We start from the raw sequence: 25838 nt of genomic DNA, 5'->3' as shown, positions 1-25838 counted from the left end.
AGTGGTCCATGTGCCTGCTGAATCTCAGAGGGATGACCTGGAAGTTATCTGAGATCGAACAGAAAAGAGGAGTAAACAATTATCAAAACTCAAATTTGGCCATTGCACCAGTAAGAACTAAAATATCAAACAACAAACTATAGAAACACATAGGAGGTATGTACATAGAAATATGCTAAAATGGAAGATGTACATTGTTGGTTGGCACGTTGGAGTGAACATACAGTATGTGGCGGATTCAATCTGAACATGTAGGCGTGCACTATTAGCATAAACCAATGGAAGTAGAATTCCACTGTCCCAGAATATGGTAAGTGCTGATATGCAGCATCAAAAGATGCACACAATTGTATACACAAACAATTCAATTCACTTGAGTAATATGGATAATGAAACTACAACCAACGTACTGAACTGGACCACAGTCACTATTCAGACATAAAAATTGACTTCAGTTTCAGACAGTAACACACTATCACTGCTTTAAGAAACAGATGCTTGCAGCTTATAAATAAAATCAGGAAAGGATATTTTTATAAAAAGAAATCTGACAACCACAAAGAATGACACAGTATTTTAAGATAGCTGAAAATTGGCAGGAAGCAGATTTGCCTGAGTTATGTCTGAATGAGTCATAGACCAGGAATAGCTGGAAAAGTCTGACCTTTGCTCTCCTAACTCTGAATTTGGCAAAAAAAAAATAAAGGATTCTGACAAGTAAGCAAACTCCATCTGCTGAGGAAGACCATAAGATGCAAAACTCTAGAAAAAGCTACAGTAATAACTGGGACTGAATTATTTGGCAAACTACTAGAATGAACTATTATGCTCAAGTTTTTTTCAGTTAGTTTGCTTTAGTATGTACAGATAGAGTAATTATAAGATATATGCTGTATATTAGTCATTAAGACAAAGTGTAAAGGGCAACGCACACTGCGGACGGCGTATTACAGTGTGTCATGACACCCGTAACACACTAGGAGCAGTGTGAATTCATTGTGGGACTATTTCAGTCTTTTATGCTTTTGAAATCGCCAGATGAAACAGGTCAACTCATGATGGTGTGCATCAGTTCACCGTGGGTGAAAATTGAAAACCCTGGCAGCTCAGGAGGTAGAACAGTGGTGGTTCAAATCCCGTTCTCCCAACCCCACATGTGTAGGTGTGCCTGGGCAAGACAGTCAACCCCAGGTTGCTCCTGATGGCCCTACACCAGTGCCAGTGCATGTGTGTGTGACCTGGCGTCACAGATGCTGCCTCGGTTTTGTACCAGAGACAATTTCCTTGTGTGTGTGTAATATACTTAATCTTAAAATAACAGTTGCGGGTGTTTTGACACGCCTCACACCTGTATGTGTTGCCCATGGGTATACAAAATTATGTAAATTTTTTTGTAACTGTAATTGTAAAACCCTGATCCTTAACGGGATCCTTGTTTTTAACATTTCTGAGTAAACTGACAAAATGTACATATAGAGTGAGAAAAACAGAAAATGACTGTTCATGCTGAAACTAGAATTATGGCTTTGCAGTTGTATGCCTCTGCCAACCAGTCAAATTCTTGGGAATGGGAGATAAGTGATGTCACTGTGACCTTTGACCTGTGATCCCTAAAATCTAATTAGTTCATTCTCAAGTCCAAGTGGACGTTTGTGCCAAATTTGAAGAAATTTCCTCAAGGCGTTTCAGAGACATCACGTTCAGGAGAATAGGCTGGATGAACAACCGGAAAATGAACAAGGTCTAATATTGCAAAAAATACAATACATTTTTTTCTTATACTTTCACTAAACCATCAAATGTGGTTGTTCATTAACATCAGTTATGAACTGACCCAACTCCCCTGCGAGGTTTGTTCAACTGTAACTGTGTTACCGTAGACTTGGACAGTCCTGGTATCCTGCACCATGGATCGGCCGTTGGAAGCCTGGACGGTGACTGAAACCTCTCCGGTCTCTGGGAAACGTGTCAGAAGGCTGTTCTTCAGAGTCAGCATAGGCTGAATGAAACCCAACAGGTTGGCTGTTAGTTAGCTCAAGTGTCTCTGAAAGGTCTAGGATCACAGAAAGGCTCCATACTGAATGAATGGGGCTCAAACTGTAACCTTTTTAGAGAGGCAACTTTACAGCAGTATTTTACTGCCCTCTCTGGGTCAAAGTTCAAGCTGTAGGCAGCTGTTCTCAGCGAGAAAGCTCTGTTGAATCCACTTTACCCTATTTGTCCAGCATCAAACAGTGGCCACACAGATAAACACAGTGGAGCGTTTAGCAGCTACAGAGTGACTTACAGCACATTTACTTACAATAAAAATTGGACTTGGACACAAACATGACACCTATTGAATGTTTATGCTGCTCTGTGTCTGCTAAAGGTACAAATCTACAACAGTTTATAATATGTCACTGGAACGGCTCCTTCTTTCAAACGCCGTCGTCCACCTTGAATTACATCTGTGGAGACGAAGTGTCTACTACATACTGTTGTCGTCCTCTTAATTACAAGATTATCACGTCGTACATTACGGATCCATATTTCCAGGTGCACTTCCTGTAAAGGAGCTGTGAAATACTAAAGATTAGTTTGGATAAGATTATAAATTCAAGGAATTCATGCACACCGAGACTGGACGTGACTTGTGTATGATTTGGTTTTTAATGTCCTTAAATTGTAGGTAAAGTTATATAAATGAACATGTCATACCAGTGCTCCAAATAAGAAAAATGCAATATCTGAAGAGGACAGTTCCCAAAAGGGTCTTTATTATCAACTTAAACCCACACACTTTGAGGTTTAAAGCCGTTCAAAGACAGAGCTGTTTTATCAGATTAAAAGACAAATAAAAATAGACTACAGCCTCTAATCCCCACTGACCGAGACAAAATAGTTTTCCCTTATTTTATGAAATTTCCAGTGTCAGAAATGCTAAGTGGCAGGAAATAATTTCTGCTTGGGAAGTGAAAAATAAAAAGTCATCCTAATAAGGAGACACGTCTGTCTCTCTCGCCACCTCCTGTGAGAGAGACAGACTGCCAAAAGATGCTGTCTTTTTCTCTATCAAGCATTAAAAAGAAATTTAAGGTAAATGTAGGTGCAGGTTACTGCCTGGTTGTGTGATTTATGTGTTGTTAGAACACTACAGAAAAAAAAAGCCACTAGCTTCCAAAAAGAAAAACTGATTCAGACCTGTGACCTGGATGTACATGGTGGCCTCATCGTGTCCTGCCATGTTCCCAGCTTTCACAGTGACCCTGTAAATGCCTGGGGTTTCATAGCGATGCTGGATGGGTTCATCTGTCACTGTAAGGTTCTGGTAGATGGCCCGAACTCCGTCGCCAAGTTCCACCTGGTACTTGGTGCTGCTTGTGTCACCCTGGTAAAAGAAGTGATGACAGTCAGCAGGTTAAATCATTTATGGAGGAGGAACCAATCAGGAAATAACTTTCATCCTACCTTTTCCTGGTGGACAATGAATGTGATGTCATCACCAGGTGCCACGGCCAACATCTGCCCTTTGATGCCAACCCGTAACCCTCTAGGGGGCAGCAGAGGGCAGTTGTGCTGTTTGGCACTCTGTTGCTTGTTTATGCCCCCTTCACATGCATTAGATATCATCCTCCTGTAGCTGAAACACAACAGAGGACATAACAAGTGTCAGAGTATGAAGGTGTATGCTGTAATAAAAGATAAATGTCAGTCTCATGTCTGCGTTACTGTTTTTTTCATTTGCTAACATGCACTGGTCAAAACTTAAGTTATCAAACGTCTTCATACAGTCAGCAAAACAGAAGTGGACCCAACTGAATCATTTTCCATTGCTTTCAGACAAAATACATTCCGTGACCACATTTACCAAAATCCATGAACTCTATTCTCATACATACTCCACCGCCTGCAAAACACTACATACGTATTTGCAGCACGATTTTCATATGCAAACAACTTCCAGAGGAGCAGAACACAGCGAGAGCTTTAAACGTAGGTTAAAAACACATCTGTTTACACTGGCTTTTATGTAGACTGTTAATATTACATTTTGTTTTTTTATTTTAAAGTGCTCATGTTTTTCAAATTTATCTTTTATCAGTTTTAAATTGCATTCAACGTTCACACTTGTTTTGTCTCATTATCAGCTTGTCAGTCATCTGTAAAGTACTTTGAAGTGCATGAATCTGCATAAAATATACCATACAATTCAATTTTATTTGTATAGCACCAAATCACAACAAAAGTCATCTCAGGTCACTTAGGGTCTAGACTTTACTATTATTATAATAATAACCTTTATTTGGGCAAGTATGTTACACACAAGGAATTTGTTTATGGTCGAAAACTGAGGCAGCCATCTGCGGTGCCACCTCAACTGATGGCTCTAACCATCAAGGGCAACTTGTATCTGCGTTATATTTCACTTATATTGTGTGGCATTCGTGTGGACGGCAAAGTAAGAATTGCATTGTGCAGGGAAACACGTTTCCTTACTGTGCATATGACAATAAACACTTGACCTTGACCTTACTTAGTTTAAATCTGCCACTAATGTAAATGTGTGAGCTGTATTACTCAAAGTGTGGGTACTCGCTCTTCCTGGTGGGGGCCAAATGCTGATCCCTATCATGGAAACCACTGAATTTTAGAGGGACAACTTAGGGTTAGGTCTTCAGGAAATGGATGTAAGTCAATGTAATGGCACCACAAAGAATGAAGACAAATGATTGTGTGTGTCCCTATCACAGACCCGGTGCTGGACTCATAGGTGTGTCCCAGATGGCAGTCTTCAGGTGGTGAGTCTGGATCATGCCAGAAGTCAGCGAAGCAACGATCATGCCCCGTATGGGACCGCTCAAAACCATAGTCGCTACACATACAGACACACACCACAGACAAACACAATAGAACAACAGTAAATACAACAGTACTGGCATGCAAAATTACCAATGTGACATAGTTTACATATGTACTTTAAGATTACATTTATTTTTAACAAATGCTAAATGTATTCACATAAGCAATAATACACAGTATAATGTGCTAGTCTATGAAAATAATGAGGATAAGTGTTGTTAATATGTTTAGTTTTAATGGACTTGTTTTTCCATAACTTACATTCTATTTATTTTTTTTTTTTCATCTTTTTGTACCTTTACCTCATTTGAGATTCATACATGTCCCAACTTGTATTCTTAAATTTGATCAAATATGATTAAGTGCTGAAATCAGTTTGGTTTTTGTTTGTTTGCTTGTTTTTTTCTCAGTGTTTCATTTCCAACAGTGCACTCAATTCATTTACTATATTTTTATTTGTGCTGTATCTTACTACTGTGATCAGATACATTACACCAGGAAAATGTCACATAATCTTTAGTCTGTTCAGCGTTTTCTCTAAATCTGTGGTGTCAGCGCTCACCAGGTGAAGTCTTTCTCTGTGCACTGACAGGGTTTGGTGGCGAGAGCTGAGGTGTAGCTTTTTCCTTTGATACAGAACACAGTGTCCTTTCTCTTCCTAAAGCTCTGCTCCCGGCCCATGATGCACTTCTCTCCCTAAGGGTGAACAAGGAGAGGTGACAATTCAGTTTCAAATATAAGCACATACTGAGTAAGCACTTGTGGGTCTATGCTGTATTCGTGTGCGTCCATTACCTGCAGGTCTGTGAGCTGCCAGGAGTCATAGTCAGACTCAGTACACTGACGGGGGAATGACTGTCTGAAGTCCACTTTAACCAGCTCCCAGTCTGACCTGTAGCTGATGTGGCCAAACACACTGCACACACACACACCACAGACCCAACACACACAGTTCAATATTATACTGCTTCAGATGTCTTCCACTCATATGTCACTGTCAAATCACCAAAATGTAGCTAATGCAATTTTGTAATCATGATTTTTTTACAATGTCATTTGCAAATACCATGCTGCGTGCAGGATTTAAAATAAAACTAATTTGACCTATATCACTGTCATTTGCAAATACCATGCTGCGTGCAGGATTTAAAATAAAACTAATTTGACCTTTATCACTATAAAACAGCAGGAAAATATTACTTGTATTTAAGTCACCATCCAGTCATTTAGTTTCCTCTGATACCTGTATCACAGTGGTGTAATGGCTATAGCATTATAGATGTAGGGCCCAACTCACAGGTTGTCTTTATACCTCACGTCTCGCTGAATTACGTGGAATGTAACAAAATCAAGCAGTTCCCCTCCTGTCCTGTAGATGGTGGTGTTTGACAATGAATTCCTATTTCTGAACTCTGTTGTCTTTTCCTTGTGTGTCAGGAGCATTTCGAAGCAGACTGCTGTGACACAAGTCAAGGACTTTGACATATGTAGCTGTGCTGGTGACAGCCTGCATTTACCTCACTAGAGTGCAAAGCAAGCATGACTAACGTTGACTTCACCATCGTCGTTAAAGGGAAGTGATGGATGTTTGGCTGTGGACTCGCATGCTGTTGTTCCACCTTGTCATCCTTTTAACCTCTGTTGTTTCTCTTGCTCATCTGGGGCTCAGTCAACAGCAGTTATATAATGTAATTTGCTCACAGCTGGATCCAGTGTGTGAAATCCACGGGGAATTAAAACTAGTTTTTGACACAAGAGCCCTCTATAAGACAAGTCTCTCAAGATTAGGAAATAAAATTCAAAGGAAATAACTACCCTGGCCCTTATTTAAGTTTTGATATGCTTTAGTGGGGCATGTTACCAAACCAAAACTCATTACCATGAAGTGAAGCTCGGCCACTCACCCGAAACAGTCTCTGCCTGTGCAGATAGTTTTGACTTTGTGTGCTAAAGTTCAGAGATGTACTGAATGAAATGTTTTTAGCACTTAAAGCACTGCAACATCAACGTCTTTTTGGAAATACATTTCTTTTCCTGGAAAATCCCCAAAACTCTCTATTGAAACTGCTTTCTTCCTAAGAAACACCCCCTAGGAAAACTGTTCAAAGTAAATTCTATGCATAGAGTAACCAAGACACTTGGTCTCATGTCTGAAAACACTTGTATGAACAAATTTGTCATGAATGGAGCATGTACAAGTGACTTAAGAAAACCTGTCCTCATAGATTTTCTTGTATTTCAAAATTTCTCTTAGCTGAAATTGAATAATAAACATTCTGTTCCCCTTACCCTCATCACAGTTTGCAAATTTACTGAGAGGTTCAACAGTAGTCAAGATTCAATCAGATGTAGAACAAAATTAAACCGAACCACAATGGCAAAAGTAAATTCTAATGCACATTTCGATCCACTACTGTAATGTGAATATTACGAGTTGGGCTAAAACCGGAGGAGTGAATGCTCCAGTCCACTGCCTTTCAAGAGAAAAAGAAGTGAGGTCACGATTTGTTCTTTAAGGCCTTTTCCATTGCACTTTGTTTTTAAGGACATACTTTGATACAACTATTATTTTGAGGCTTTTCCCTTTCTGATATCCAATGCTTCTGCTCTGTTTCTGGAGTACTGTAACATGTTGATATTGAGGTTTTCAAATCACATTTTCAGTGCTCTGCAGAGAACAAATGAAATTCTTACTCAAAACCTCTTAAACCCTTTCTGCATACATTATAACCAGAACAACCTGCTTGGCCAGATACTATTAGTTGCAAGTGTAAAAATGTTTTTGTAGTGATTCTTATGTAACAGTCCATGCTATGCCACTGAACAGTATCATGCTGTGTCATTGTTCATGCAGTTGGGAAAGAAGCTGTACTCACACAGAACAAAGTCGTCACTGTTAATTTCAGCCTGAAGTGTAAAAATCAGCTCTATTGCTTTGTGCGTGTGTTAATTTCCCCTGGACTCAAGAGTTAATTTAACACTTTTTCTGGTTTTGAATAGCCACTCCGGAGCCATGAGAGCTCTGCTAGTGGACGAACAACACTCCAATCAGCTCGGTGAAAAGAAATCAACTCTCATTAACCGTGGAAAATTTGTTCTTTTGGTTCTTCCCATTAAAATACAGAAGTAAGAAGGAGAAAACAACATTGAAATACAAAAATAAGAAGGAGACAACATTACCAGGAATGCGTTTGCAAGTCATTTCCAGGAGAGTTTTGGTGCTGAATTAGATTAGATGCACGGATTCCTATGAGGAAAAATATGTTTGTTCTTGCAATTATGTTGTGCACGGTGCAGGAAACCTAAAGAGTAAAAGCTGGTTTATCAGTCGCGGAATAAGCTGGCATGAAGAATCCATTCAGCAGCATGTGCAGTATAAGCCCACTGCGAGTGTGTCCAGGCTCTGATATTTGACCAGATGTCATTAGTATGTGTGCTGGACGATCTCTGCTCCACCACCTGTCCTTGGTGCTAAGTCACTGCTCAAAGACTTCATTATTTGATGGCAGGCTGTGCCGTCAAAAATCGAAACACCATGGCAAGAAAATAGACCCCGGCTAATCTGTCAGTCACGAGCTGCCCCCACAACCCTTCCTTGGCTGCTGACCCTATCTGACTGGAGCCAGATGGGAAATGTATATACAGTCTACTGTACGTCTCTATGTGCATCAACACAGAGGGTGTGTCTGACACACTGTAGATAATGGTGAGTGTGTCTGAGTCTCTTCTCTATATGTGTGTGTATTGGTGAGTATCTGTGCGTGTGAGTGGGTGTGAGACCATCTCTTTGCCCTTCTCAGCGGATTACAGCTAGAAGCCAGCCTTATCTCTGAGCCAAAGCCTGGAGTCTGAGATCATGTGACAAGTCTCGCTCCAGCTAACTTACTGATGGAAAGATTGGGAAAAGAGAGAGGGACAGACAGAGCTGGAAAGATATTAATTCTTGAAGCCTACATCAGCAGTTTGCATCTGAAGCTGCTGATAAATGAGATTCTGAACTAATATTCAGTGCTCTTAATTATGACCATTTTCAACTCAATGAATTGGCAAGACTGATATTTCTGCATCACTAGAAGCAAGACCAAATGGCAAACGGATCGCTCTATTTAGGTTCAAGCATGCGGCATGTCTATGGCCATGCTAGTGGTCCTGAGAGACTCTTGGCTGAACACCAGAAATCAAATCAAACATTCCGGTCCTTGAATCTCATCCACTGGTAGGAATAAGCCAATTTTGGTCCAAATGAAAAGGGTTTATATGTTATATACAGTGTCAATTTTAAAGACTCAGACTCAGCTCGTCTACCTTTAGAGTGGTTCAAAGAAAAGCCAAGAATAGCAAAGCAAAGGATCCATCCATTATCTATACCCCAACTCCTGAATGATAATACAAGATGGTGGTGTGGCTAAAACGATAGCAGTTGTACAACAAGTTCATGCATACTTTAAAGCTAAGGGCGTAATTCCTATAATTTATGTAGGTCTACAATTTCTATAACATATGTAATCAATCTCACAACCTGCAGCATATCAAAAGTGTGTGAGACATAGTGTTGAGTTTTAATAAAAGTGTGCACTAGACTAGTGGTCTAGGGCAGCTGGAGCCTGATGAAGAGGCCAGCAGACAGTCGACTAAAGGAAGTGAGAATGAAATACAGAGTTCGCAAATACGGAGCAGAAATACAGAAATAAAATGTCCGAGCGGAAAGAAGCAAGACAGGGAGGGAGAGCAGAGGTCATGCATGCGCCTCTTCTCCCATCAACCTTCGCTGTAACAGCAATTCAACCCACTTGAGGAGAAGAGTAAGGACAGCTTTGCGGGAAATGTGGAGTGAGACAGGCCACTGTTAACGCCATGAAATTTGGCACCCAATTTCAGCAGACTGAAGGGGCATTGTTGTGATGGGAAAGAAACTTGATCTCCTTTGTATGTAGTGTATGGCCAGGAAGCACTGCCCCGTCCGCCCCTACAGACAACTCATGAGAACCAAGTGGGAGGTATGAAGGGAGGACTTTAGGAGAAGGAAGAGTCACCATGTGTTTAATTTATGTTTCCACAAAAGCTTTTCAATTCCAGATATTGTTATTTGCACTCATTGAAGCTCAGATTTGGATGTTTTTTTTGTCAATCTTTAACGTTTTCAGCCCATTTACAATGAATTCATCTCAACCTGTTTAGACTTCCATTTTATTCTGACAGCAGCTCTGAAACAAAACAGTTTTGAGTTTGAGATTTCACTCACGTCATAACAAGGGTCTCGTCTCCTGGCTCACTCAGGAGTCCGTCAACAAATACCGAGGTGCTGGTGAAGTTGTGAACAGTCCACGTCCGTCCCTCGTCAATACTAAACCTGTGGACAAGGAGAAGAGGACGTGTTCACAATCAGCAACACTCAAACAGAGACACTGATGAAGCTCATGCCAAAGGGAGCAACAGCCTTGCACTAGAGTGAGTAATGACTATATTACAAATCAAACACTCCCAGATGTGGCCATTTACTAAAAGCCCTGCTGTTGTCCAAGTGGCATTTAACAAATTCTGAGCATGTGTGTGTGTTTTATTACTTATCCAAAACTAAAACCAGTGTACTGAATTGATTAAAGATTGTATTAATCTGCACTATCACGATCTGTTACTATCACGGTCTTGCTAACTAGCTTGCTAACCTAGAGTATTACTTCCAGGTCCAAATATATTAACAAGGGTTAGGGTTATAATACAATAATACATTCTGCATAATAAGTACTTTTATTTTTAGTACTGTTTTGGTGCTAATATTTTTGTACTTTTACTGAAGTAACATTTTGAATACAGGGCTTATACTTGTAACAGAGCCGTTTTACACAGTTGTATTGCTACTTTTCCCTAAGCAAATGATCTGAGTACTTCTTCCACCACTGATAAAATCTACAGTCACTCTAGGAATCAAAATCACAAGTCACAAGCCTGCTTTCTGTCTTTCTGTCTGTTTCAAAAAGTAAAAGATTTGAGTGATAAATCTGCCTGTTCACATTGTTAACTGCATATGTATGTGAGAATGGAAAACACCAGGTGTAGCAAAGGTTATTATGGAAGCTATGGTTTAATACATGGCCAGTTGAAGGAAGCTTTTTTTTGTAAGATGCAGTTCATGTTGCACTGTGAAGGACAAAAAAGTCAAGAGAATGAAATTAAAGATGAGGGATTAGGGATGATGTGGCAAAGATGCAGCTTGGTTCACTCATGATTTCCATCCATACAAATGTTAAAAATGATCTAAATAACATTAGTTTTAAAAAGAAGTCCTTTATACCTTTTAAAAATGAGACTCCTTCTTGTCTGAGACCTACGCAGTGAGCCATCTGCTCTGCTCTATTCACTGTGTGACTCCCGCAGTCACCAGTGGCAGCAGTGCTGAGTAAATGTGACTGCATGATGGAGAAGGATCAATGTGGAATCAAGCAGTGTGCGGCTTGCACTGCAGCTGTGCATGGTAACAGTGCACTAACAAGGACTACGAAGTAATAACCGGCAGGTAACCATGCACAGCTACAAAGAAACAAAACAGATATATAAAGCTATTAAGAACTCAAGTAAAGGCCTCAGTATAACAAACCCCCTGTCTGAAGCCAAACCCAGGCAGGTGCTGCATCTACCAGTGTTGTAATTTTCTGAAATGAATGCAGCAGATTGGCCAGGTGTGTGGAGGCATGAGAGCCAGCATGGGCTGTCTAAAACTCTCTTCTTTAATTGTTCAAATAATTACTCCTGCCAGCTTTCATGTGTACTGAAAACAACAACCAGAAAGCTTTGGAGAAGAAATGATTATGTCTAGACAACAAAGACACTTAACAGAAAGTCAATGGAGAAAGACTGTGAAGACATTGTGTCATCAGCTAGACGACATCTCAGTCACCCAGCCATTTATATCTCATTCTCTCCTGCTAACACCCAAGGAATTATTAGAAACCGACGGAGGGATATCCTTATAATCAAACAGATTAGCAAGCCATACTTATAATTACGATCCATGCCACACTCCATTCCTCCAGTGCTGTGAAGAAACCTAAAACAAGACTTAGTGTGCGTGGCACTAATCATAAATGTGCATAACATAATCCTGTCTAGCCACCATGTTATGTGGCATCTCTTTTCTCAGCCTGCTAACTTTTCATAATTAAGCGATATAAATGCTTCGTGTGAGTTACCCAGGGTAAAAAAGAAAAACAAAATAAACTCAATTAAGTCTGAGTGGGCTGATGAGAGGTGCTGCAGAATTATCTGAAATAATTTGAGCGAGTGTGCAAACGAGCCCGTTACACATGCACAGTTGTAACTTTTAAAAGTTTAGATGCTTCACTTTTCAAGTGGCTGTGAAAGTTATTTGGCTCTCATGCCCACCGTTGTAGATATCCATGGTGTAATTATTTCAGAGAGTCAGGTATCAAGTCTTGTTTTCAGGATGTGGAGAGATTTTCAGGAGTGGCACAAGTGTCTAAATGCAGAGGACTTGACTTGAAGAAGCATCATGTAGGATTCTTAACAGAGACGAGCAGACTCTGCTCTAAGCTCCTCTCTGGCTACAGCTTACTATGTCCTACAGTTGTCTCTGTCTCCAGCTGTATTTCTGTCCATATATACGGCCTATCCTTTTTTTCTGCAAGCTCTTTCTTTTATGGTTCCAGCGGTAAGGCTTGTGGATGGTCTCGTGGGTGTGGCCTGTTGTCATCATGTCCACACCTACACCTTTTTTCTTCTGAAACTAAAAGCTTGTGATAAATATCTGCATGTCTTTGGTTTGCTATAGAATAAAACAAAGAAGCTGTGAAAAGAGCTGAATTCTAGCTTATTCTACAAAGATCTTCTAAAATGGCCTATGTAAGTGGGTTGTAGGTATATTTCAAGCTGACTATTGTCTGTTGTCTTTCATTAGTATCACAGGCATCTTCAATCTTATGGTCAACCATTGAGCCTATTTATATGGGGAAGTCATTGTGCTGAATGGTATCATTGTGTACACCACACTGAACATGGATAAGAGGAAGAACAGAGTTGTCTGAGGAGATAGGAAAAAAAAAATCCAAGCATGGCCAAGGTAAAACTTACAAGAGCATCGCCATGCAGCCTGATGTTGCTGTGACCAGCGCTGCTAATGTTATTGAGAAGTTTCAAAACTTCAAAACAGACATAAGCTGACCTCCAAGAGCAAAGTGCAACAGAGTCCAGTCACACCAGTAGCTTTAGATGCTAACACATCCAGATCAAAGAGCATGACGTCTACAGATCTGAGTCCTTTGGCTGCTTTTAACACTCTCCATCTAAGAAAGCCGAACCGATGTTAACCCTGGTTTTTGCTCTTTGTCCCACTATCTCTGTGCAAAAGAACACCACCTGTTTGTTCTGGCAGCCACTGGTTCAGACGGCGGCTGCTGAGAACTCTTCCACGGCTGCTGTTGGAAATGACTTCTTTCAGTTCTTATGTAACCTTTGCTAGGTGGCAGACGGGGCTAATTTACAAACTGTACTTTGAAAACAGTAGAGAAATAAGAACAGAAGTGGAAGCTGGAATAACAACAAAGGTGCTGTAGCTGGCACACATTCATGGAAAGGGTTAATATAGCAGAGAGGCACCACATCCTGTCCCATTATCGCTTAATTTGTCAGACAATGCATCAAATTTTAGTTTATACACCTTAAGGACCCTATTATAGACCTTAGATATTGTGCTTACTGGTGCATATTCCCAGACATAAACAATCAAATGACTTTGAATAGGTGGGGCCTTGAGGCAGCTGCCTATAACTCAGTCATATATAGCAGCAAAAATGGACTTTGATGTCATTAAAGGTCTATAACTTTAAAAAGCCTACAAAATGATCTGTGTCATCTGTTGGAATTGCAAGACTGACAGCATATCCTCTTCTACAAAAGTAGTCAGTTGTCTAACTGAATGCCAGTATAACAGTAAAGCTGCAGTTTTACAACAAAGGCAATAATCCCACTATTTAGAGCAGGCATCCAACAGACACCTGCAGTGAATATGTAATAAATCAATAAACAAAACACTGGAAAACTTTGTTCCATCATTAGTTTTTGGCTTGAGAACGATGGCTTCACAGATGAAAAGTGTTGCCCACACAGATGACAGTGTTCTCTGTTATGGACCAAATGAGAGACAAAGAATTATTAGGGATCATAAGATTCCAATAAGAGGACTCTGGCTCCAGAAGAGAACGCAGGCCAGAGAGAGTTTTAGGAGCCAAAAATCTCTGCACATGATGAGGTGATAATATTACAATCATGTTGCCTAATGAAGTAGTAAAAATAGTGTTCATTTCACTTGTAAGAAGCTGCCTTTCCTCGCAGAACATTTTATCATGCTTTGCCAGTTCTCTGTGGCTCTTAGTGAGATGTTTTCCACAGCACTGCTGGAGCCGTTGGGGTTACTGATTTACCTGAAGCATGAGAGAACACAAATATTCAGGACACTCTGTGGTCTCTCACTGAGAGACAGATGAGGACACATCTAAAAGGTCATTTGATTTAGGCCTGTGATAAATGTTTTTCTGAGTATCCTCTTATCTATGGTTTCTCATTATTCCATCCTTATTTATTAAGTTCAATGAGATAACATCTTGCTGAGCTTGAAATTGTCTGTAGGAGCTGTGGGGTGAGAGAGGGACTATCTTAAATGATGTGGAAGGGTACAGTGCTGAACAGGAAATAAATGAGCTTTCTGATCCACTGTAAAAACTAAAACTGATACATTGGTATTTTGGATTTTGATGGGTTAGTTAACACAAACTTAAGAGGTTACTGAGAAAAGCTGTTCTTAAAATTGGGTGAACCAAGCTCTGTCTTGTTAATCAATTCCATATATTTAAAAAAAGAAGACTTATGCAAACTCCTCAGATACAGTTTTTAGACTATCAGGAGAGAATTCTTTGACAGTTGGTATTTTTCTGACCTTAAAGTTTGCTTTGCCCATCTGTGTGGTATTTTGGTGTACAGTGAAGTGAACACAGTGCACAGTAAGGAGGTTTGTTTAAATGCAGCAGAGCAAAGGGAGCTCTTGGTATTCTGGTGCAAATTGATTCTTGGGGGGGGATCTTTACTAAACCTGTTGCAAATCACTGTCAGGTGTGGAAAATACTGCTGCACCGCAATCTTTCAGTTTAGCTGCGTATTTGCCAACACTGGTGATGTAAATGAACACAGCCACAGCTGTGTCAATTTGAAAGAGCTTTAGCAGGTAAGGATGAGCATGTACTGTGCACAGGTGGACTGAGAGGGACAGTAGAGAAAAATGTGTTTACAGCAACTTAACAAACAGATATTTTTGGCCACTTGTGGACCATGCAGAAACAGGCTTTTAGAATGAACTTGCTAAGACGTTGACTAGTTACACATTCTACAGTCGTCATCCCCATTTCTGATCACAGCCAACTCCTGATAAGTATATCTGAGTCTTTAACTGCTTAAATGCTGTGATGAAGTTTACCCAGTCATGTCATTCAATGGCAAACATCATTTAGTATCACACTAATAAATATGGTTGAGGAGGTACATTCTGCATCCTCCCAGTAGTCATAGATGTGGTATATAGGTGACCTCTGATGTAGTTATGACACAACACAAGGAGGGAATGAGTTTAGAGAGCAAGAAAATCCATTTTGGGAGGAGGTTGGGATGGATGAATGGGTCGGACCTTGCAATAGGAGAGAGTTCTTCTGTTCCAGACACTGTTGTTTTTATTCTTGTATGTCCTGGCAAGTACACTCAATCTTTATTATTTTAACCATGACAACAATGGTCTATGCAATGATATGGCTGGACCTCCTAGTAAGTGGCATTGGAACCTCCTGAGCTATGATAATGGGTCATTTAATGGTGTGAGAAGATCAGAAGTGGGTGGTTTACCAGTCAGTTGATTTTAATGTGGTTAAAGCAGGAAGATTAGTCTGCATTTAACTACAAATGAGTATAAGTAATTCTTTCAGTATCTGTGGTCCACAGCTGCTTTATACAGTATGAGAAAAGTTTCTCCTTCAGTTCAGTAAATTCCTGCAGCCATCTGAAGGCAACAGGACACGTTCTGATAAATCTGCAGCCTCTGAGTGAAGAAGTGCTACGCCAGAGCTCAGTGCCATTATATCCACCATGTTTACCTTTATTAAATCACATGCAAATGACACCAGGCTGCTACAACATAACCACACATATCGGGCTGCTCTGGTAGAAGTCAGTATTCAGTGGCTCATTAATCCCCAATGTCCTCCCCTACAGCTTTTTTTTTTTTGTAAGAATATTTCATGTTTTATTGTTACAATATGTTCTGGTGCAAACTCTGCTGTACTGTACATCCATTACGATATAATGTGAACATTTACAGCATGTCAGAGTGATGTTATCGTGGAGAAGCACTCTCTCAATTTACTGAGCTATAGTAGTGTTGTCATCCTTCACTGTGATTGACTCGGCTGTTTCACAACAACAAGGCCAGTGATGCGAGCGGCTGAAAGAGTATTTATTAATCACCACACATTCCGATTTATATCGCACTTCACCCAGCTCTTTTGCATTGCTGCACTTACAGTACATGAGCCAAACACCTTTTTGTTTGAGGCTTTTTTGTTGTCTTGTTGTTGTTGCTCATATTAATCTTCATCACTTTATTTTTATTCATATTTAATGTTATATGTACATCAGGCTCTAGTTGTTTAAGTGCTTAGGACTGCACCAACCGGTATGAAATATGTACAAATGAAGATTTATTGCACAGGGGTTCTAACAGATGATTCACAAGTACTGTTCGATTCCAGAATAAATAATGTTAATTAACCTGCAGCTTATCTGTCACATCAGCAATATGGACAACACTAAATGGTTTAAATGAAAAGTCAATAATATACTGATCTCATCCTGTTTAAGGATGTCTCACAGTAGTAAGACCTGCTATTGATATGGTGACCACATTGATCTTACTTGAGTATCTTGAGAGGAATAGAGGTGTCCTTGATGGCAACAATGACCCCGCCGTGGTCCAGGTACAGGATGTGATGCTCCTCCTCGAACACCTTCAAAGATGACATAACAAAGGTTTCCTGATGAACTTGGAACAGATGTTACTATTGCAATGATTTATTTATATTCACCTTGATCAGTCCAAATCAAGAAAATATAAGAATTTTGGAGGTGTCCTTAAATAAGTTCTTGAACATTCAAAATGGTACACACCATGTTTTGGAGTATTTTACTTTGGAGTAAAGGAAAAACTGGACAGAAGTTGAATTATATATATTCTCAGATTGTGGAACTTTCATGAGAGCAGAGGGCAGAGAAGGCTAGGGAAGGGAACAACTGAAATGCAGAGAGGGGGAAAAAAGAAGAAGTGAGGGAGGATGTGATTTACCTGTCTCCATGTCTTCCCGCAGTCTGAAGTGATGTACATCTCTTCCTTGTACTCTACCAGCTTGGAGCCAAGGTTACCTGAAGGCAAAATAAAGAATTGACTCAGGAGGCTAACATGCAACAAGAGTAGATTCAAAAGAGGGAGAAGGACACAAAGAGAACAGGTGTGAGACTAGGTAGTGAATAACCAAACAGGCAGAAAGCCACATAGGCAGAAGATGCTCTCACCAAAACAAGTTTGATTTAATCTTCTTTTTTAACAACTGGTCAGATGGAATGAATGGGCCTTGAAAAACAGCAATTTAAAGATTTCTCCTTTTTCACATAGAAAGAATATTAAAATAGATACAGTTTATAATAATTTTACAAATATTTACAATTTACTGTTTCACATTTTGAACTCACAGACTTCCCAGCATGCACTCAACTTAATACATAAAATCAGGAGAAGGTCTTTATTTTCACTCTGTTTTATTTTTGATTTCACATTATTATTTTTGTCATTCCTAACATTTGATGTTTTTTTGGCAAAATTAGATTTCCATAGAAGATGGCTTATTTTCATTATCTCATAAACCGTTCTCACTTTTCAGGACCTGTATTTTCTTGCTTTCTGTGCAATATGCCCACAAACAAACATGGAAAGGTATTCAGTATCTAAAATAGCTGATGGCTCAGTGAGCTCTCCAAGTCACAGAGTTCAGGCGTGAAGGAGTGTAGCTTTATATTCCACGGCTGCAGACACAGAAACGGACTGCTGTGTCAGAGCTCTTCCCAGGGTAAATGGAGCTTCGACCCTGGACAATTGGCACTTTTTACCTCAGCCACAAAAACTGTTTGCATATAATCAAGTGTTACTGTAGAGGCTGTAGACAAAAAGACACCAACACAGTCTTGATACACAAACAGTGTTATCAGCCTATATTCCCATAGTTATTTTGATTTACACATTAGAATACATTATACCTCAGCTTGAAATGATTACATTTGTTCCTAAATTCAAATAATCATGTATTTTCCTTTGTATGACATCAAAAGGCCTTGACTGTTTTGTTTCACCATCCAGCATGTTTCTATGTGACTTTTTTGCTGATAGTGATACTGAAAGAGACGTCTACTTTGCTTGCTTCCATCTCAACATCTTCAAGTTGACTCCAGCTTTTATTAGTTTTGATGTGAATTTGAGTTTCTGTACTTGAGGTTTGTTTATCAGCATTCACTGTAGACAACTGCTCAATTTACCATGTTTTTATATAAAAGAAAACACTTTTCCTGGCTTTTGCTAGACCTTTAAAGTGTTTAGAGCAAAAGCACTGATTGCATCAGCTACTGAAGGTGAGAACGATTCATTAAAGGACAGAAGGTGACAGAGTTAAACAATAAATAAATAAATACACAAAGAGTCATTTTTGTTGTGGAGACTCACCAGCACCCATGATGAGACCTGGAGCAGAGTCTTTGGTGTGGACCGTCCCAGACACGTAGGGGTTGTCTGCCCAGCGCAGGTGGAGGTGAAGGTGACAGTCCGGCTGCACAACAAATCCATGTAGAATTTAATGTGAGGAGAACGGTGTCATTCACAGCAAATACACAGATCTGCCATATGTCACAGTAGTGACATATCATGTAATGACATTCAACCACAGTGAACATGTCAATATTTCAATGGAATTATATAATGTAAGTACTATCCAGGCCTATTTTTTAAGGATGTGCCTGAGTAAGATAAAATATTATGATATGTGTTTTTCTTTCAGTGGGCCCACTCTCTCTTCAACCTGCCCTATCTGCTTCACTGTCTGTTCAAAATTTCCCCTGCTTTTATCATGTTTTATCAATTTTATCAGTCAAACACCATGTGTTTTTGAGTGTAAAATGCGCCAACCACAAGGGCATGAATGGTTTGATGAGTATGAAAATGATGATGAATCACATGCTGTGGCCTTCACAGTCACCAGATCTGAACCCAGTTGAGCACCAATGAGAGATGTTGGAGTGACGTGTTAGACGGTGTCTCCACCATCATCAAAACACCACATGAGTGACTATCTTTTGGAAGAATGGTGTTCATCTCTCCAGTAGAGTTCAGACTTGGAAAATCAATGCCAAGGAGCACTGAAACTGTTCTGTTGGCAGGTGGTAGCCCAGCACTTTACTAAAACAGTTGATACACTGACACACCAGTACACCTACTGTAGTATCTGGCTTTGTCTAGCTTGCTAACTTGTAATATCAGTGAGGTGATGTGTGTGATGGCAGCGGCTTTGTCTAGCTTGCTAACTTGTAATGCCAGTGAGGTGATGTGTGTGATCGCAGTGTTTTAAATTGGACCATTTATATCTCTCCAATTGAGAAATGTAAATGAGAACTGAATTCCTTTGCAAGGCTGTTATATGTTGAGGTATGGCGGAAGCTAAATTGCAGAAGAGGTCATTATCACAGTGAGCGGATGAACATGTGAATACTGTACTGTATGTCTCTTAAATAGCATGTCAGCTGACTAGAGTGATGGCTCACAGTCGCACAAAGGACTCAGCTCATTCCCTTCCATCTACCTGTGAGCTGTGATGTATGGATATCAGACTGCGGATGACTCATTGCTCTTTGCCGTGCAGCCCTGCAGAAGCAGCTCTGACAAGATGGATGGAATAGCTTCGCAGGCATCTCACACACATTCCTAAAAGTAAAAGACTAATCCTTCCGTCTCTTATTTTATGTCAGCTCTTGTGGTTGGAAGAATCTAGCCAACAAGTTTTAATATTCTGACTGTTGGTGGTGTGAGACTGCAACTGCATCACAGTGTGCAGATACCATGATTTGAATATATTGTCTAGCAGTAGTATACAGCAGTACATGTATGTAAAAATTCTGTTCCTATCCCAACAAACATTTGCAGCATAAAGACAGACACAAGCTTCCTGTCAATCATTCCTCCACACAATCTAATACAACATGGTCTTAAGAGATTACTTAAAGGAATAGTTCAGCATTTTATTATGCCGGTCAAACTCTCAGCAACAAAGTGAATTTCCTAAAATGTCAAACTACGTTACATGTAATCACACATGACAGATTTGATGGAACTACTGCCAAATTACACATGGAGCAAAACAATATAGAAAACCAGAAACTGGCTTTATTCAGCCACTACTATTCTGAATGTTTACATACTAAGTTTGTGGTCACTCCGCTCTGACTTGTTGATTATGTTATTGGCAGTGTGGATAAATGTACAACATTCACCTTAAGCCTGCAGGACTTTGTCACCCTGGGGCTCTACTGAGGTCATACATTCGGTATATGAACTGGTGGTGCAGTAGTGTAATGGGCTTACCGCTTTGCAGCTGATTGGCTTGCCGTTCATGTCAGTGGCAGGCGGGGCCAAGGGTTCCCAGTCTCGTCCCTTGTTATAGGTGATGAGAGTTGTCACTTTGCCATCAATCTTCTGATTGGCCAGGAAAACACCTTTTACTCCACGCACCTGGAAAATGAGATGCTAAGTTTTATGCTGATATAAAGTACCCAAACTGCACCTATAAATTGTAACTTTTGCTGAACAGTGGCCACTGTAGCAGGAAGGTGCAATTATGGTATCGTGGTAATTTCTAAAAGGCACTGTAACAGCAGCACAAGTACAGAGGTAAAGCCATACAACTGGTTACCAGACACAGAAATGTTACATAAAAATTATTAGCTACAGTAGCATTAGCCACCATGAGCTACTAGTCATATCCAAATCAAGTAGAGCATTATTTCTAAGAGAAATAATGTGCTATAGCTTGTTTCATTTGTTATCTAATATGGCTGCAATTCAGTAAACTATTTGCCTTTACACTGGCCCAAAATAAAAGATGAGAAGAGAATATGGTGAAGCTGGATCTTGGCAGAATTCTCCTAAAGAGCCAAATGTGACTCTGCTGTAACTGGATTGTAACTTTACCTAAAACTATAGAGCTAGATTTAGAATATTAACCAGAACACAAGAGATCGTGCCCTAACTGCCAGTAGTGGTTGAAACCTGATTAGACACAGGGCAATATGTTATGGGGTAATGGATGTTACTTGGAGCCTGAAAGGAAACCACTGACACAGAAAGTGCAGGGTTGTGAAAGTTTAATACACTGAAATCAATATGTACTGCATGTTTTTTGCAACTGTAAGGTTGTTAGCTGCAGGCTGTAAAGTTGAAACAATAAACAATGAGACTATGATGATGAAAACAGCATAGACAGACTTAAACAGAGCCAGGCAGCATGTCAGACTCATATCCACCCGCAGACTCTCCAAGCTTCTACTGCACTGATCTTTTCAGACAAGGTCACTGTTTAAATCTTTGCTCCTTTCTGCCTACTCTTCTTTATCTCTCAGTTTCTGTTCAGCACATCATCTTTTTTCTCTTCAATTTCTGCTCCTTTTGCCTCAAGTTATTATCTATTCCCTGTTCATTGTTCATTTCTGTTTCTCCATCTACAGCGTGTGATGAGAATGCTGCCCAGAGCAAGGGAGAGAGAGGGGGAGAACATGTTTTGTAGAGAGAGACTAACGCCTATTCTTTTTTCCTCTAACACTTCCTGTTTTCTTCTTCCTCCTCTAGTACTCATGTTCTCTGTGACAATTTATCTAAAGAGATGCCAAAACCCCCAAGTGAAACAGAGCAGAAGAATAGCTTGACTGCTACATACAGAATGAGACAAAGCCAACACTGGAGTCTTAAGTCGAGCCTCAGCCACCACAACACTTCTGAGTCCTAGAACAGATGTCTTCATCATTAATGCAAGACGGCTTTCATCAAAAGTACGACATCAATTGCTGAATGCATTCACTTAATACCAGTTTATAACTGTAGCTGCAACCCTACATGTTGAAGTGGTGTGCATCACTCTGCTGTAGCCTGAGTGATACTGTGCACTTATTTGGAGGGTCATGTCTTTTTTTTAGCCAAAGCACATGTGCAAAAGTGGAAAGAATGGATTAAGCAGTTTCTCTGCTAACTTCAGCTGCAAAAATGTTCATGTCTGGCTCACTAGCTTACTGTACCTCCTACTGTATCAACTTAGTATGACTTCCAAAAACCAGACTTAGAGGGGTGTCAGTATAACATTAGCCCACTACATAACATTTTGGAGTTAAAGGTTATACTAAAAAAAAAGCCACTACTTTACCACTAACATGTCCACTATGTAGTGTTTCCCCACAGCAGAACACAAAAGCTAATCAATCCAGCTGAAATACTGTACCAGTCTGAGCTAACATTTTCCTTATTAAACTTCTTATGCTAGGACTGATGACCTCTAAACATAATATCATGTTATGTACTGTAGCCATTAAGTGCACATTTAAGGCACCTTTTATAGGTTTCTTTAATATGAGTCAACATTAAAAAGATAGTGTTTTCATCCAACTTGTGGAGATGACTTTAGCTTAATTTGCTAGCTAGCACCAGATGTCATCTATGTCAATGAAATCAATGGCTGACAAACTGCTTTTATGCATCTGTGTCTTTAATCAGTCTTAATTAGAGTAACTAAATGGCCAATTACACAAATACCAGGGTGGTTTTCATGAGCTTGACCTAGGCTATATTGGGTTCTTTCCAAACTCAAGTTATTCATGTAGAATTTACATTGCATGTACCCCCATGCACGTTGGTGTGGAGTCTGCCACCATGAGCTTTGATTTGTAACTGAAACACTAAGACTCTGGATGGTGACGACTTTCATTTCCAGAGTGTCTATGCTTACTAGTGTTGTAGTACTGAAGTCCAGGACTTGGACTCGAGTCTGACTCAAGTCCAGATTTTCAGGACTTGTGACTCAACTTGGACTTGAGCACTGATGACTTGGACTCTTGAGCTTTGACAGACTCAGAAATTGGAAACTTTTTTTGTAAAAGATATGCAATATGGTGATACAATACACAGTTAGAAAGTTTAGAATATAAAATGGTTGGAACTGTGTCAATTGTGTTTAATGTAGACAATAAAGACTGTGACTCAAGTAACAGGTACTTGACTGTGACTTGAGGTGACCCAACTACAATACCGGTGCTTAGCATTATGGACTAGATAACTAATCACCTACTCTACATAAAAATAGTTCAGAACAAAATTCTTGCTCCACTGCACTGAAAAGAGTCTAGTCAGGTTGTTCAGGCATCTGATGATGATCCCACCCAGACGCTTCCCTTTGTAGGTATTTGTGACTTTGTCCATGGCCTTGAACAATGTCCTTACACTTTCACTGCATCTTACCTCCAGGATGTCGATAAGGACGTTTTCCTCTGGCTGCTTGGTGCTGCGGACGTTTTCCAGGACAATGGAGTAGTAGACACCCTGGGAGTCTGACTGGTATAGGTTATATGTGTCTGACTGGTACCACTCCTGGAGGGCGAGGAAGACCTGGTTCTCATCTGTACTCACTATCTGAACATCCTGGAAGCAAAGATGGAGGGATGGAGGAAGGAAAGAGAAGGAGAAGTGGTGGTCAAAAAGAAACAGTCAGTATATTCCAAAACAATGGTGTTGAAAGAAAACTAATGAAATGAAAGAAACAGAAAGAAGATTAATTATGAAAACAAATGAGATGAACTCAGACTCTATCTCAGGGAGAAAAAAACATGAATGCAAATCAAGAGAGGAAAATTATGAAGGCAAAATCAGTAAAAAGAGGAGATATTGAAAAAGAGAAGAGAAAAACAAGAAAAACAAGTGGAGTGTACGGTAAATCAGAAAAACAAAAACAGCAAGTGGTGACAGGTGGCGTGAAGAAGGAGGAAAAAGCTAAATGAAACAGAAATAGGAGAGGTACAGAAAAAGAAGTAAAAGGAGAACTGTCTGATTCACAGAAAAGTCACAAAGTTTTACAGTAACTCATCGTGAGCCTGAGAACATAATCTATTAAACACAGAGCTACAGAATCACAGAAACAAATGAGAGGAGATGAGGGAATGCTTTGCCCACTGAAAAACTGTTTTTGGCAGCTTAGAAAACTTGTTAGGTGTACTTGTCAAAGCTCATGAGTCTCCAATGCAAATGGCTTCATCACTTGTGAAAGGCTGTAGCGGTGGCACAAACAGCGAGTCAGCACTTTCTCTGTGTTAGTGATTACATTAACATAACATTTTAAGATGAAGCCATCAGAGCATTGGAGAAAGTCCCCAAGAAGGTGTGTCTCTAATCAGTGACACTTTGCCACCTTGCACACAAAATAAACGAATAAATAAATAAAATAAAATAAAATAAAATAAAAACACAAGCACTCAATTACACCTTGATTTATGGTTGTGGCTGAGCGTTGATCTTCATATTCATATATTTATGTTTCTGAGCCATTCCGCATGGTGTGTGTAAACTGCTGGGACAATTACACCAAAAATATAACAAAGAAAGTTCACCACAGATTAGGACACAACTTGGAGTTAGGGTTAGAGAATCCTAAGAGTTAGGGTTACATGCTTTTCTGTATGATTCCACACCTCACACTTGACAACACAGGGAGCAGTAAAGAAAAGTAACCCTAACCTTAACCCTAGTTTATTCACCGCAATCACGCTGCCACTGCCATGTACTGATATTGTTAAAGAAGTTCTTAAAAGTCACAAATACAATCTGGGATTTTGTGTAATCGTCCTATAGCATCATTCTTCTTTGTTGATAGGGTTACAGTCTCTATGAATGACAAATGAACCAACCAATCAGTGAAGCAACAAATACATCAATCAAACAGCCTGTCAGTTAGTAGGTGAGTAGATCAACCAACAAAATGTCTGCTCTGTCTCTTATTTGCTTGATGAATAGAGGAGTTTGGTGCAATCTTCAACCTGCTCCAAACAGAGTCACAAACCTCAGCTCAACTTCCTTGAACTTGAACCATGTGAACCTGCATGGCTGACCAGTAGACAGTGACACTCTTATTTGTATACAGTATGAACAAAATATTGCCCTATGTGCCATCACCTTCATTTGGATCTTACTTAAAGGCTACAAACTGTGGGTATTGGTCTTGTGGACTTGGACTCTGGAGTCTTCGATTGGTCTCCTCAGCTTTACTTATTAGGCTATCTATGATTGTGTTATAACATCTATTTCAGTGCTGAGTAAAGGCCAGTTTTGTTACTAAAGGCTAATGTGACCAACAACCACACTAACAAACTACTTTATTATCAGATATCAAAGTGCACTGGAACAACAAGATGTTGATCTCAGTCAGTGTTACCAGATGCTAATAAATAAAGAGTTTGCAGATTTATGGTATTTTAAGAGACATTACTATACATTTGGATGATAGGTCCTACATGGACAGTAGATCCAGTGAAGGTGTGTTTGCAGGTCTGTGCTGTGATTCCTATTAGGTTCATAGGTTAACACACTGACTACAGTGGCTCTACAGGCCAACATTTATCATGGAGGCTACAGGACACCACATGCGTCCTAGTATGTAAACAAATTTTTTTTTACCATGAACCATACCAAACACAATTTAAGGGTAACCATAACGACTGATAGTCTGACAAAAAACAACTTGTAAAATGTAGTAACAAACACTATTAAGGGCAGTCTAACAGTATGTCAGCAGAGATGTGAGCGGACCATTAACTAACAATGAAAA

General features: G+C 39.8%; 1 protein-coding gene across 1 annotated transcript in view; it reads right to left on the bottom strand.

Annotated features, from left to right (window-relative positions):
• sorcs2 (sortilin-related VPS10 domain containing receptor 2) overlaps window positions 1-25838 on the bottom strand; it is a 303719-nt gene that overhangs the window by 5987 nt on the left and 271894 nt on the right. Inside the window, 15 exon segments of the mRNA XM_020594852.1 lie at window positions 1-3; window positions 5-48; window positions 1876-2026; window positions 2404-2558; window positions 3184-3370; window positions 3451-3622; window positions 4736-4855; window positions 5405-5538; window positions 5638-5758; window positions 10085-10192; window positions 16807-16898; window positions 17234-17310; window positions 18659-18761; window positions 20567-20713; window positions 23483-23662. The exon segment at window positions 1-3 is cut by the window's left edge and continues 75 nt beyond it. Of these exon segments, the coding sequence (XP_020450508.1) occupies window positions 1-3; window positions 5-48; window positions 1876-2026; window positions 2404-2558; window positions 3184-3370; window positions 3451-3622; window positions 4736-4855; window positions 5405-5538; window positions 5638-5758; window positions 10085-10192; window positions 16807-16898; window positions 17234-17310; window positions 18659-18761; window positions 20567-20713; window positions 23483-23662 (1794 nt within the window).

This window comes from Monopterus albus, unplaced genomic scaffold, assembly GCF_001952655.1.
Source record: "Monopterus albus unplaced genomic scaffold, M_albus_1.0 scaffold25.1, whole genome shotgun sequence".
Classification (NCBI taxonomy): domain Eukaryota; kingdom Metazoa; phylum Chordata; class Actinopteri; order Synbranchiformes; family Synbranchidae; genus Monopterus; species Monopterus albus.
The sequence above is the reverse complement of the archived record's forward strand: the minus strand, read 5'-3'. Positions and strand labels throughout refer to the sequence as shown.